We start from the raw sequence: 15,893 nt of genomic DNA on the forward strand, positions 1-15,893 counted from the left end.
ACCTTTACAACTGCAAAAATAATGGTGCAGTAAACAAAGCAGCATGATGTCAAATCTAGTAGGATTTCAATGATTTCATAATGATTTCTACACAGCATCTTAATATTCACAGATTTAATTCAGGCAAACTTTAGCATACAACCGTGCAATGCATAATCAAAAATAATATATATTATAATAAAGATAAATACCTTGTAAAATAGCATTTACGACTTTTTAGTACTTTTCAAGGGCCTTACATTTCTCTACATTGATTTATCAACTTTTTAAAATTGTAAATATGCAGAAACTGGGAAAACAAATCAGCATTGATGATAATTACAGGCCAATAATTACTACGAATGTATACAATCAAATTACATTTTTATTAGCTAATAAGGGCTAGTTACATGTTGTTAAGCAAAAGAGAGTAGAAAATGCATCACATTTGTGCTGTGTGTAAAGAAAAAGTATCTTATCTGGAATTACAAAGATGTCAAAATCAGATTTTGTAAGCTCTGTGAGTAGACTCATGATGTGATTATGACACTTAATCATTTTCAAAACACAGAAGAGACATTATTCTTAACATAATGTTCAGAATTTCATTAATGAGGTGAGAATTATTCATTTAAAATAAGATAAAAAAAAAAAACTGAATCACAAAACTAACCCTCTCAGCAGATACAAGTCTGTATAAACAGTTATCAGGAAAAATGTATTATTAATATGCATCTCTAAAAAATAATAAGTTTTTCTTCATTTCCTTATTTTAGAATGATTTCTAACTGTTATGGGAAGTGAAATATGTTATTTATAGTATATTTTATAGTCAAATTTTTGAGGATATTATTTTTTACTGTGTGTTTAATCATATCAACGCCGATCCAAACTTTTGAACGTTAGTTAATAATGTACTAAAAGCTGACTTATACACATAATGAAACATCTGTGTGCAAAGTTCTTCAGTAAATGGATTTGTCATAATGCAAGGGTATAATTGTGTAATAATTCGTTTTAAGACACGTCAACATCTATTAATAAAACATGATGGTTAAAAAAAAGCTGTCACCTCTTTAGCTTCTTCAAGCTGCTTCTCCAGATCTCTCTGTATGGCCTGCTGTTTCTCATGCTCTTGCTTCTCTTCCTCTTTACACTTTGCCTCCACCTCCCTCTGTTTCTACAGGACAAACAAACGTACATAAATTTTAGAACTAAATCCTAACTTGTTTCTCAATGAATACCGCACAGTACCAAATACCATAAACATTTTAACAAGTAAATAAGTTTATCATACCTTATCATTGACTATCACTGGACAGTCATCTGACATTTTAATTGTGCAACTGTATTCCAGTTATCAACATTGTAATTTTGCATATAATTTAGTTTAAAATCTTTTTAATCCTGTGAATGTATAGTAGTTTAACTGAATATTGTTTATAAATCAGTGTTTTCTTGGTTCATGGAATTTTATGGTGCTAAAGTATATTGATGCAGTAGTTATGATGCATTTGAGACCTGAAGTTAACCACTTTTTAGCACAGACCTGAAAATAAAATTTACTGTAGTAAAGTTTGAACGCTTTAGAGTGCAGACTCTCTTTTTAAATACACTTTTTATTTGATGTAAAATATGTATTTCACAAAAACATGTTTTAAACTATGACTGTGAGAAAAAACTGAATAATGAGCCAAGAAAAATATATTGCTATTATTTTGTAATGTCACATCAAACGCATTGCATTGTGGGTTGTAACATTTGACCTTTTTAACTCAAAATTTCCCTATATAAAATGTCCCCCTAAGTATATTTAAAGGCACCCCTCCCCCTCTATAAACATTCATTTTAGTATTTCAGCTGCAATTATTATAAACCTTTTTATATCTTGACAACTTTTTTCTTCGAATTACACATAGCGATTACAAGGCATTTTGCAATAGTTTATACTGATTGGTCAACCATGACATTGCAAGATATGGTATTCTGAAATAACAACTGATTAATGTTTTGTCTAATTGCTTAGTTTTTTGGCAAGTGGCCTTGTAATAAGAGGTATAAAGTACATCCAGTCGATAATTCAGTCTTATACAATCAGCCTTTCAGACTTTATTCTGTGAGAACAAGCATCTTGATGTACATTATCCCTTACTTCAGTTTAAAAACAAAAAAAAAATCCATTCTTGCCATCATCCACTGCTAAGGACCCTTTACAGAAGATGTTATGACACGTGCAAAGGTCATCGGCATCTTAAATCTTTTAATATTTTGATTACAAAAGTATGAACATCTATATGTATTTATGTATGTATTATATCATCTTTGCATCAAATTACAAAAGACAAATAACACTTAATAACACTGAGGTGTTTGAAATGCAGCGTCTATGAGCATGACAGAAAATTTGTAATTTGAACAATGTTTTTCCTTTTTCTGGAAGTCTTGATAACACCATCGCTCAGTTTTTCCTTTATTATTTCAGCAAATAGGTTTGTAAAGTGTGTAGTATACACTGCCGTAATAGAGTAATATAACAGAATGACATTGTGAAAACTGGTACCTGAATAATGCTCTCTATGTGCTGCTCTAAGCTCTCTGTCTCCCCCTGCTGTTCTGGAGCAGAGTGTTGCGACGCCTCCACTGCACTGGACTCATTGTGAGTGCTCTGGTTGCTCTGGCTTCTCTGAAGGGTTTCTCTCTGCTTGCGTCTGCTCAGTTTCAGGTCCTGATGTAGAGAGCTCTTACCCTCAGCCCTTAACCTGAAAGCCATCTGAATAGCTACAGAATAAACAAATAAACATTACACCTGTGAAATTACATCGTATTAACAATAATATTCTTTAACTATTGCACAAAATGTAAAGATGAAAATGGAACTCTGTTTCACAGTTTGTGGGAATGTGAAGAGCTGCAGTTGTTTTGGAAGGAGGTGTAATTTAAAATTCAATGTAATAATGTTTTATTATCATTATTATTATTATTATTATTATTATTATTATTATATGTAGAAGGCACACACACATTGGTCAATTTAAATGTATTTTTCATAGTATTGTATTTTATTTTATAGTTTACTTTAAATGTAATTTCAGTTTCACAAATATAGGGGTGGGAAAGTACATTCTGAAATATCATATAAGTATAAAATAGTAAATAATTAAAGTATAAATATTAAAAATATTTAAAATCAATAAAAACAAATATGTATAGGATTATACATATTTAATACAAAATGTTCAGCCATGCAACAGGCTGATTTGGGTTTTAAATGCATTTCCAAAGCTATCACAGCATGACTGCATGACAATCTTATTTGCCAAATCTCAGGTTTAATAAAACGTATTATTAATAAAATTAATTATAACTAGTATGGCAAACTATGCTGTTTACATCAGCGATACAAATCATTACGTATTATCTTTGTATAAATATGTATCAATAAACCCCTAAAATTAAATGGACATTTCATCTAAAATGAAAAATTATGTCATCAATTTTCATCCTGCATTTGACTTGAGTTTCTTCCATCTGATTTACTACATTGTTTATATGAAATATGCAAAAATGTATGGACTAAGCAGCTATTGAGTTCTATAGTAAAAACTTTTTTTTTACTACTATGGATTTCAATGGCTGCTGGTTTCCATCATTCTTCAGATTATCTTTTTTTGTGTTCAACAGAAGAAAGAAATCCATAAAAGTTTAGAACCACTTGTAAGTAATGGGTAAGGATAAGTTAGGCTCCTCACCTTGCATCCAGTCTACTCTCTGCTTTAGGTTTGAAGCACTCATTTCATAGGTCCTCACTGAAGTTTTCACACAAAACAGGCATCTTCGGCCTTCTTTATCAGGAACACTCTGAAATTAATGTACAAAATAAGACGGTTATAAGACCTGATAAATTTAGGATACTGATTTTACAGTGGCAATTGCTTATACTTCTTCTACCTCCACTACACTGCTCTCCTCTAGCAGGATTTCTCCTTTCTTCTCTTTCTGGTCTTCGGCAACATAATATATGAGGCTGCCGGGCTTCAAAACAAACCACCGCTCCTGCCAGTTCCTGCGAACATGCCCCTTCTTTACCAGGTAACCCTGAAGCATAAAGCAATTACAGAATAAACAGGAACAGGCTAAAAGACTTGAAATAAAATCTCTGTGCTAATAACATGCCGTCAGTAACACAATGCAGGAAGTAAAGGAGCATGCTGCAATCAAAACAATGGTAGGTGTAACTGTAAGTGCGTACAAACAGATTGTGGTGCGACTTAACACTCATTGAATGCAAACATAGTGTGCTGTATGCAAACCAGTCACCTTTTTGATGATGCTGTGGTACATTTCCATGAAAACTTCGTCCACAGCGAGACTGAAGGCCTCTTTGCTCTCGACGTGCAAAAGCTGGCCTGCGCTCAAATGCTCCAAAAACTCCCACACTGACACGCCATCCTGAAGATCAACATTCTTTGACAAAAGTTCCTCCAGTAATGTGCTGTCCCACTCCAAGCTCATTGCACTGGAGATTTTCTTCAGCAGGTACTCCAACTAAATCATCAGAGGCAAAAGAGAGATTTGGACTGGCACATCAGCATCTGCTACACAGGCTACAGTTGAGCTGTTAGAGCAAGTACAATGGTAAGACATTTCATCTGAAATTTGTTTTAAATTTTTGGGATGACAATGAATGATACACAGAAGTGTTGATAAACTAAAACAATGCACAAATACATCCTTGGATCCGATTTGTCATGATGGAATAAATTTGAATAGCTTTTTGTTAGATGTATATTAGTTTAATTTAACCCTTGATCAACAGAAGGCATTGCTACTAAACTGCTGTGTTGTGGTCATTTGGGGGTCATGGACTATGGTGTACACTCACAAATTTTATTTATATGCCACATGATTGGATTGATAGATTCTCTGATCCATTTTAGCATCATGCAATCGTTTTTTGTAACATACATATAGGTTTGATTTTGTTATATCTTTTGACAAACTGTTGGGATGCTCTCAAATAATGTGGTGTGGTCAGTTTTGAGGTGAGTAATGCTCTAATAGGGTGAATAATGCTTTCAAATAATGTGGTGTGGTCAGTTTTGGGGTGAAAATAAACTTTGATCATTTGATGGCACTGCTACCAAACTGCTGTGTTGTGGTCATTTTGGGATCATGGACTATGGCACACACAAACACACTCTAATTTGGGATTTATTTGCCACATGATTGGACAGAGACATTCTCTAATCCAGAGGTTCTCAAAGTGGGGGTCGCGGGACAATGAAGGGGGGTCGCCTGGTGATTTTCAAAAATCAATTAATTTTTTATTAAACCTTAAGACTTACTGTATTTTATCAATAACCTACTGAAGAGAAAAGTTACTATAGTTACTATAAACTATATAGTTACTATAGTAGCTTATAGTTACTAGTTCTATTGGATTGCGACTTCTCGGGTAATTACATTATACTAAAGAAACAGCAATACTGTCAGATGCAGAAGATTTTGTAACACCAGGTTAAACTTTCTAGCCCATTTACAGCACTGACATACATAAAAAAAACAAAGAATAGACTTGGGTCTATTGGTGTGTTTGTGCGCTTCATTGCATACAAGGTTTCTGTATTTATAACCACCACCTCAGAGAATATTGGGGGTCACGAGTCACTGGCATTGTCCTTTTGGGGGTTGCGGGCTGAAAAGTTTGGGAACCCCTGCTCTACTCCACTTTGGCATTATGTATTATTTTTTGTAACTTTCATTTTAGTTTTTTTGTAGTTTTTATTTTATTTTAGTTTTATTTTGTTATATCAAATTGTTGGGATGTGGTGTGATCAGTTTGGGGTGAATATTACACAACTAAAAACAGATGACGATTTACTAAAGCCTTGCATAACAACAACCTCAAACTATTGAGACCAAAAGTGATATAAAACCAAAATATTTAAGGGTTTGCACAGAAAAAAATAGAGGGAAAATGATAATAGTAATAGTAATTTAATAATAAAAATCCACTTTAGCATCAATGCAAATAATAATTGTGGTGAATTATTGCGAAATATATCACCTGATATATTTATATGTGGAGTCAGGCTTGATTATATAAAGAAAAGAAAAACAAATGATTAAAACACACGAGAACACAGATGCACATGACAAAACCTGCAAGAAATGAAAAATTACAACATATCCTGAAATTTGGTCGATTGATAGAAATCTACATGTAACAAACGTTATCATCAGGAAACCACCTCATCTATACTAAGTTCTAATCCCCGGGTCACTTCCTTCCGTAAAACGGATGCATACGAACAAGTAACACTATACTATAGCAAGTCTACAGTGTTGCTTGACGTGTCAACTCGCAACATCATAAAAATGCAGACGCAAGAATAGAGAGTTTATTAGTGTGGACAAAGTCTAACCAGCAGCTCTAGCCTGTGCCTTTTTAATATATAAACACATTCAGTCTGACTGGTGGTACCTAAACTGTTTTGGTGAGCAGGTGATGTGCGTTTCATTTTAGCGATATGCTTTTTATCTCTCTCTATCTGTCACTCACCTCCGGTTGAATAATGACTAATGGGTAACGGTCTTCAGAGAGTAGGTTGAACAGGCAGAAGAGTTTAAAACAGTCTCTCTGTGAACACAGACCCTGCTGAACGCTAGGTTTGCAGTTCTTCTTTGAAGACATTGTCCAGCACAGCTCATCAAATATTTCCTTATTAAATGTCCCATCAATGACCTGTAAATAAACATACAGTACTATTAGCATCTGTTTGCCAGCAAACATTGCTCAGTGTTCAATTAAACTAAATAAGTGAGTTGAATTGTTCTGTTCTTAAAGGAGCAGGTTATCTTAGGGTGCTTTCACACCTACACTTTTGTTTCGGAACGTATCTCGTTTGCCCAGTTAGCGCGGTTCGTTTGGCATATGTGAACAGGGCAATCGCGCTCTGTTCCGCGCCAAAGTAATCGCTCCGAGATCGCTTGAATGAGGTGGTCTCGGCTCGATTGAAACGAACCCTGGAGCGGTTCAATTGCAGTGCGATCCGATACGAGCGCGGTTATATCACAGTGTTTTATGGATATGTAATAGGCTTACGGCTATATGAAGAGAGAATTATGATTATGGCGGGAAGTTTCGTGAGTCTCCGGATGCCCGCAGACGAGTGATGATCACCCGGTAATCTCGCGTCTCCCTCCCGGTCATCAAATAGGCATGGTCGCGCACCCCTCTCACCCCTCCCCACTGCGTCTCTCCTCAGACACGTCGCCCGCGCGCACCCTGTCAATCACCACCAAACCACCACCTCTCCTGACAGCTTAGCGGGACGCTGCAAAATAAACCCTGACACTCTGACTAATGTAAGGAGAGTTCACTCGCACGTGACTTGTTTTAGCTCTTTAGGTCCGATTAGAAACTTTGCAGTGTGAAAGTGAACCACTCCAAGAGCAAAGAGCAACAATGTAACAATTGTAATCTCTGTTTCGGAACAACTGAATCGATTCACAGGTGTGAAAGCACCCTAAATGTCTACTTTCCGTCATATTTCACAAAAACGCATATATTTGTTAAAAAAAGTTCAGAACAAGTCTTTTATGCATGAGTGCAAATGTGATTTAAAATTTGACTCATAATAAAGGTTATGCATGTTCAGTTTAATGAATCAAAATTCATTCTCAGATCTCAAGATTGACAATTTAGCACATGCTGCTTTAGCTTACACTGCTAAAACTGCACTGGACATTATCAAGCATTTATTTATATCGCAAAAAGTTTTGTTACTTTTGATATAAAACAAAGGTCTTTCAAACTCTGTCCATTTTGCCATAAAAATCAAACCAATAAATGCTGTTTTGATGCTCTTTGATATAGCGTGACAGATCATTATACGGGTACCTCAGTTCAAAAAGTAGAGGAGTGTGGCTTAACAAGATCCTACTTCTCTCTTTACTATTACTTATAGCACCAAATAAACATGAATGAGTATCTGCGGGCATGTGCAAGTAATAGGTACAAGCAATAGAGCTTCTTATATAGTTTATAGAAAGCAATAATTGTATTATCCTTTAGTTACATTAAATTATGATTCTAAAGTATTGGTTCAGAAAAATCAATGTTCTACTTATTTTTAAACCATTTTACAGTAAGCATATTGGATTGTAATTTAGCATTTATTACTGTGCATTTATTACACCTATTAATATTATTTTCTCAGTAATATGAAATGTAAATATTAAGAATATTCTGTACTTTAAATGAACTGTTTTGATGTATAAAAGCTTTAGTCCTCGTTTTCTGTAGTTGCGTGGAAAAGAGCAACTAAAACATAAGTCAAACTTGTGTATTTGTGTTACATGCCAGAAAGAAAGTCATACGGATTTGGTATAACGAGTAAAACCTAGTTAAAAACTAGTACACTTAATTGTTATGAATGTGCATTCGTAGCATACTTCAAATATAAAGATAACTGTACTAGCAGATAATACGTTAATGTAATAAAACATATTACTTAAATAACTTGTTAATGTTTTATATCAACCTTAAGCACATTTAAAGTACAAATTTTAAAGGTTTTATGTTAATTACAGGTTAAATCAGCTTTTAATTTGAATTAAAATGACGTATACTTTGATGTATAAATATACAATCACAAAAGATTCTAGTAATTTAATTGAGAGCCTAAAAAGTGTTCAGTTCATATCTAAGTATATTCTTTTTATGAAGTACATAGCATCAGTAATAAGTTCTAATAAGTATGCTATAAACATAATTCACAGTGGATAATCGCGATAAAATTTTGGTAAATGTGTAAAGTTAGCAGACCTTTGCCAAAATGTATTTGTTGAGGTAGGGCATGTAGCCATGGCTGGACACGGGCCCATTGTTATTGTCCTTAAAGTGCTCTTCTAACGCCACAGGATCATGAGGAATATTTAGCACTGTATAAAGATTGTGCGACAGGACCTAGAGAAGAAACACACACACAAACACGTAAATGTGATGTTTTCTATCATTGTAACCACAGTGCTAGATAAACAAAACCACAGACGAGTTGAGAGCGCAAGTGTAACTACAGCCTTGTGCCCCAAAAAATTATAGACACTTATGTTAATGTTGCATTGAGTTACAAAATATCAAACTGAATGACATTTACTTTACAGAAAGACACCATGTGCACACTTTTAAAAGCACAATATTTCAGATGCATGATTGAGGATGCAACAGTAAGTACAAAATTAAAGTTAAAATAAGAAAAATGTAACACTCACAAAAAAAGAATGCTTAAAAGCTCTATTCCATGTTCACTCAAATTGCATGGAAAAGAGCAACGAAAACATACAGTTAAGTCAGAATTATTAGCCCCCCTCAATTATTAGCGCCCCTGTTGATTTCCCCCCCCAATTTCTGTTAATTGGAGAGATGATTTTTTTTGTCCAACACATTTCTAAACATAATATTGTAGTAACAATACTATTGTACTAGATTTTTTTCAAGACCCTTCTATACAGCTTAAAGTGACATTTAAAGGCTTAACTTGGTTAATTAGGTTAACTATGTAGGTTAGGTTAATTAGGCATATTAGTGTATAATGATGGTTTGTTCTTTAGACCAGTGGTTCTCAAACTTTTTTTCCTCAAGTACCACCTCAGAAAAAAATTGTCTCTCCAAGTACCACCAAAATGAACAGTATTGAAATACAGTAGAGTTGCAGGCCCAGTAAAGCAGCTACAACTCTGCAAATTAAAAAACGTGGCAGATTACCTCAGAAATATATGCTACATGTCATATATGGCATATTATATACATCATTTTTGATACATTTTGAAATGTGTATAGCATGTACATTTCATTCCTCCGCGTACCACTAGTAGGAAGCCTGCGTACCACTAGTGGTACACGTACCACAGTTTGAGAACCACTGCTTTAGACTATCGAAAAAAATAGCTTAAAGGGGCTAATAATTCTGACCTTAAAATGGTTTCTAAAAATAAAAAACTGCTTTTATTCTAGCCGAGATAAAACAAATAAGACTTTCTCCAAAAGAAAAAAATATTGTCAGACATACTGTGAAAATATTCCAGCTTTTTAAACATCATTTGGGAAATATTTGAAAAAGAAAATACATTTCAAAGGGGGGCTAATAATTCTGTACAACTGTCCCTAAAACTTAAATCTACTAAAACTTTCTCCATTTGTGACTGTCTCCATTCATGGCAGAAAAACGTCATGTGGATATGAGCTGTGAAAAACAAGAGCTTAACGCACATTTTACTGCATAATGTAATTAAAAACTTAAGTGTAACAATACTTTGGTATATTCATGTAAACTATCAACTACCTTAAAAGAGTGCATGTTTGTTTTTTTAAATACTACACCTTTAACTGAAGCACTTTCTAAATTCTTTACTTTAAAATACATTAACTTATGCTATAACACTTAATTGTAATGTTCAATTGGTCAATGTGAAGTTACCTTCATGACTTCACAACAATACATCCATTTGAATGCTTTATAATATAATTTGAGTAGAAGTAAAAAAGTGAAGTTAGGTGTTTAAAAAAAGGTCTAACCTGTTATTCAAGAGTCAGCTGAGAGAACTGGGATTTAAAAGCCACTTTATTGGCATGATCATGAGTCAATCAGCACTAAAACTGACTATATAACGTGTGATAATAGTTTTACACACTGTAAAATATATTTGTAGACAATGTCAAAAATGCTTTCAGTGTAAGATTTAACATGCCTAGACTCATGTCTGTTTAGGTTGGGATTTCAGGCCGACCCAGGGACATGTTAAAACATGAGAAACACTGTCAACGTAGTCTGCATGTATCCTTTGGTATTTATTTTTAAGCTAATCGAGTAATGAATTGTGATAGCAATTCATTTATTTTTGAGCTAATCAAGTAATGAATTGTGAAACCAATGCCATCAGTAAAAACAAATGGCACAAAGCAATTAGCTTTGAGTTTATCTCAGACTATTTAGTGCATTAGGGTGTGTGTCTCTTTTATCAAGACTACTGTACGTAACCATATGTAGGAGTCAAAAACTGTACCCAAATCCTGAACTAAAAACATATAATAGGTTCATTGTAAACATAAACATATTATTTGTAATTTATTTCAAACAAATGGATATGTCCTCAGTTTGGGTTTGGGTCAGGTTTACAACTAGCTTAATATAAAAACAACAGAAAGCTATGGAATGTTCCCATTTTGATATCACGTTATGTCATGACTCCTTTGAACTGTTGTTCCTTTCTTTGCAATACTATCTCCTGACAGCAGAATGTAAAAGTAAACCGACACAAACATTGTAAACGTTATTACAATGTACACGCGAAATTAAATAAAACGCGGTTAAGGTAAACAACCCTCAATCCCACTGCAACACAAAGGTAAACAGGTAAGTCTGACCTTCAGTTGCGACTTGGAAACTTTTCCGCTCTGCTCCACATCTAGAGACGTGAACGCGTACCAGACAGACTTCAGCAACTCGCTTTTTAGATCCATAACGACAATAATGACACTTCATGCTCGCATTCTGAGACAGATACCGCTTCACATTGCGGAACTGAGACGCGGGCTGTGCTTTAAAAACTACGCGAGCTCCCTACCTAGACAACACTGTGTGACAACAAAGAACGCGCAACATCAACAAGTTTCAAGCGAAAGCGCAACCACTAGAAACTAGTCTCCTTATATTGTGAGACGCAACCTGGGTACCAAATTAAATGCACTAGCTGGGAGGGGACAGTAGCTGCTGGTGAACTTAAAACCTCATTCTAGACCGCGAGTAAGTTAATGTGGAAGAATAAATAATAACAGCGCCATTTAAAAAGCAAGCGCAACTATCAGCATATTATTAGGCCAGTGTAATAGTAGCTATAAGCGCTATACAGTAGAATCTGTTCAGATTTGAGATATGCACAAGATGAAACGCTATTACGAAAACAAATCTCTGGTAATTGTTTACTGTTGCTCGATCATAGCCTTCATAGGCTACTAAATAAGACGATAATTAATAATTGTTCAGTGTTCATTTCTACGTGTGATTATAAAATTGTGATTAAGTTGTAATATATATAAATAGCGTAATTAAAATATTGAATTTATTTAAACTGCTACTCTTTTTTTTCTAGCATCATAAAAGATGTCACTGTCGTGGTATAGTATGTAGCAAAAACTATATAAATATATATATATATATATATATATATATATATATATATATATATATATATATATATATATGATAGTAATAATAATAATAAATTATATATATATATATATATATATATATATATATATATGTGTGTGTGTGTGTGTGTGTGTATATATATATATATATATATATATATATATATATATATATATATATATATATATATATATATATATGTATGTGTGTGTGTGTGTGTATATATATATATATATATATATATATATATATATATATATATATATATGTATGTGTGTGTGTGTGTGTGTTTATGTATATATATATATATATATATATATATATATATATATATATATATGTATGTGTGTGTGTGTGTGTGTATATATATATATATATATATATATATATATATATATGTGTGTGTGTGTGTGTGTGTGTGTGTGTGTGTGTGTGTGTATATATATATATATATATATATATATATATATATATATATATATATATAACAAATACCAATATAAAGGCCAGTGTTGGGGGAAAACACATTACAAGTAAAGCAAGTTACGTAATAATATTACTTTTCTAAGTAACGATCAAAGTAACGCATTACTTAAAAAATTACGTAATATTATTTGAGTTACTTAAAAAATGTAACTCAAGTTACTTCTTCGATTAATTAATTTGCTTTTAAAAAATAATTAGCTAAATTAAAATGAGTGTAATCACGTTGAATCACACTCAATGAAAGAATGAGCTGCCCATGGGAACAGACAAAAACCAAGATGGTAGAACCCTACTGTACATTTCTGTGATGGAAGTATTCTTATTTTGAACACATGGAAGAAAAGGGGATTATAGTCCCAATGAACGCTGATTTTAATGAACTAATAAGACAAAAATACAAAAGTAGCAAACAACATTGCTTTCATTAAACTTTGATTAATCTGTTTATACGACATATAGCATCAGAGATCAGGCCTCAGGCAGGTATGAAATAGTAACTCAAAAGTAATGTAACGCATTACTTTCCATAAAACTTTCATAAATACTTTTATTAAACACCTCACGGTCCTATGCCGATCCTTCCCCTCTCTTTGCTTCACATGCTTTCCTGTTAATACTCTATTCACCTTATTCTCCGCATATGAGTGTAAGAAACACAACTACTTACTTTTTTCGGGAGTAACTCAATTTTGTAGTGCATTACTTTTTAAAGTAACTTTCCCAACACTGACAAAGGCAATGTTAAATTTCTCTAGGTCAATCTAAATGCCTTACAATGTAATTGACACACTGATTGAGTGAATAATTCAACCAAACATTAATATGGTTTAACTAACTAAATAAATAACACTAACTAACTAACTAGAGGTGGTTCCTGTGGTAACCACAAACTCAATATAGTTTAACTATCTTAGTAAACCAATTTAAACCACTAGGAAAATCATGGTTACGTGGTAATCACTGGGATATATGCACACAGAGACTTTTAATCACAGCCAGCCAGCCCCAGAGCTTCCGGTTATTTGTCATCCATTACAAAATCGCTGTGTTTTAGACCTGATTTCTTTAAAAACAGCAAACTTCACTGCCCGGATGAGATACAATATAAAGTGGGTATCAGATCAAACAAGAAGCACTGCATTGAATTAGATTTTTTCCACACCATGTCTTTAAAATTTATTTTACCCCAGTATTTTCAATTAAGTTTCTGTGCTGGCCTGCTGCTAATGATGGTGCGTTTGTAATGGTCTGTTGTCTCTTTTTACGCATTAACAACCAAATGGGTGCTTAAATCTATTTAACTTATTGTATTTGAATGACATTACAACATCAACCCTGTAAAAGAAACTTCATAAAATTGAAAAGAGTCACATAAAGCTTTCACCGGAAGTTCATCATTGGCTGAAAAACACTAACTGTGAACATATAGCTCATTAGCCCAAAAAACATGGTGACTACACTTTTACAACAATAAAACCATGATCGATCTTTGTAAGCAAATGATCCCTTTGTGAGAAAAAATACTAGGTGTAATAATGCAAATAGTTCGCAGAAGGACTGCAAATTTGATTAAAATGTCCAAAATTCTGTAAAGTATTTTCAGTTGCATTCAACAGAATTAATAAAACGCATGCAAGTCTGGAACCCCACTGTAAAAAAAAATGCTGGCTTCCAAACAATTCCTTCATGTTGTCCCAACACAAATCGATTAAGTAAACTTAATTGTTTTAACAAATTTAAGTGGATTGAACATAAAACAGATAAGCAGCAAATATGATTTTTGAGTGCCCCTAAAAGTGAAAAAAAAAAAAGTAAAGTGAATTTTAGTTTCGGGCAGAAACTACCCTTTCTGTAACCTTATCCCTTCAGTGCATAGGAAGTGTCAGTGGGTTTAAATGAGGGTGAGAGCTCTGTGAGTGTAAAATAGTGAGCAGACATGCTTCTATCTCTGGTCAAAGTTCACTCATGCAGCTCAGGTGCAAGTGAAACAGTTAGCACTGCATGTTTGTTCAGCATTATTCTTTTGTTCAGCCTACTTTGAGCTGCCAAAACAAGGAGGTCTTGTACTCTTTACTCTAGAATATTAACTTAGTCATTGTATTTTTATCCATATTCAGACGTTGTTCATCGTTGATGACTCAGGTCTTACTAACATGAAAAAAAAAAACATTAAAAGCACCACTAGAGGGAATGTGTTGAAACATTCACGTCTAACTAAGCACTATCTTACAAATTAACTCTCACCTTCTGCCTTCATTTCAGTCTGTGATTTTAACCAGAATATGAGATAGAACTGGATACTGTAATTAACAAATGTAGCATGTGAAAGATATCTAAAAAAATATGTCTTTTTTACTCCCTTCAGGTCTCTATCATGTCAAATATGTTTAAGATTCATCTTGAAACTTCTTTGACTTACAAACATTATTTTAGATTTGCGTTATTATCAACATATCTGCAATGGATAATTTTAACTTTCAGATGAAGAGGGGGAGAACAAGCAAACACACACACACACACACACACAACTTTTCTAAATATTCTGAGTATTATATGATCAATTGTACAACTCTACCATCATGACAACGCGATGCAGTAAATGTTTAACAGAAGAATTAAAATAAGTGCTTTTATAAAAATATAATCCTCAGATTTCAGGCCCGAAAGGATATTTTTCTTCTCGCGTTGTGTGTAGATCACATATGCATGTCAGAAATGCTTCCAGTATACGAGGAAAACAACACTTTGTTATAAGAAATGAATGAAGAGATTCAATTCTCGTAATTTGTCTGCATGACAACTAAAATCTGTACCACAAAACCCAAAAATGCCTGTAAAAACAAATTAAACAAATGGAATAATACACTTTTTAACATAATATTTAACATTAAACATATAAAAAACATATAAAAGTATATTAAACATATTTAAGATTAAACATCTTAAGTTTAGTTTTTATAGTAATCATTTTATTTAGTAATTGCACTGTATGTAAATCATTTAAGCATGTTAAAAAAGAGAAAGTACAAATAAAAAAAGATTTAAACACTTTTCTAGATATTGTTAAACCAATATTTTATTCAAATGTACATCCTTTGAATATAAATATTGGCCAAATTTACATATATTGCCTTTTATAATCTTTAAATAAATAAATAAATAAATAAGCAAGCAATGACTTGATATTTTTTTGTAGCAATCGTCATCACTGTGCGT

The 15,893-nt window shown here is 33.2% G+C and overlaps 1 protein-coding gene across 3 annotated transcripts in view; it reads right to left on the bottom strand.

Annotated features, from left to right (window-relative positions):
- The window catches only part of def6c (DEF6 guanine nucleotide exchange factor c), a 38,786-nt gene that overhangs the window by 7,565 nt on the left and 15,328 nt on the right, over positions 1-15,893 (bottom strand). For 2 of the 3 annotated variants that reach the window (XM_087248177.1, XM_087248176.1), the window contains exons 6-12: positions 8,810-8,950; positions 6,542-6,724; positions 4,297-4,524; positions 3,928-4,074; positions 3,729-3,837; positions 2,540-2,757; positions 1,052-1,159 (exon numbers count right to left, since the gene is read on the bottom strand). In XM_087248177.1, coding sequence (XP_087104303.1) covers positions 1,052-1,159; positions 2,540-2,757; positions 3,729-3,837; positions 3,928-4,074; positions 4,297-4,524; positions 6,542-6,724; positions 8,810-8,842 — 1,026 coding nt within the window. In that variant the 5' untranslated portion in view covers positions 8,843-8,950. Of the gene's footprint in view, positions 1-1,051; positions 1,160-2,539; positions 2,758-3,728; positions 3,838-3,927; positions 4,075-4,296; positions 4,525-6,541; positions 6,725-8,809; positions 8,951-11,407; positions 11,559-15,893 lie in introns of those variants that run through there. The other variant, XM_087248175.1, reaches the window with a different exon arrangement.

The sequence above is a fragment of the Danio rerio genome, chromosome 4 (genome assembly GCF_052040795.2).
Source record: "Danio rerio strain M-AB ecotype USA chromosome 4, GRCz13ab, whole genome shotgun sequence".
NCBI classification, from domain to species: domain Eukaryota; kingdom Metazoa; phylum Chordata; class Actinopteri; order Cypriniformes; family Danionidae; genus Danio; species Danio rerio.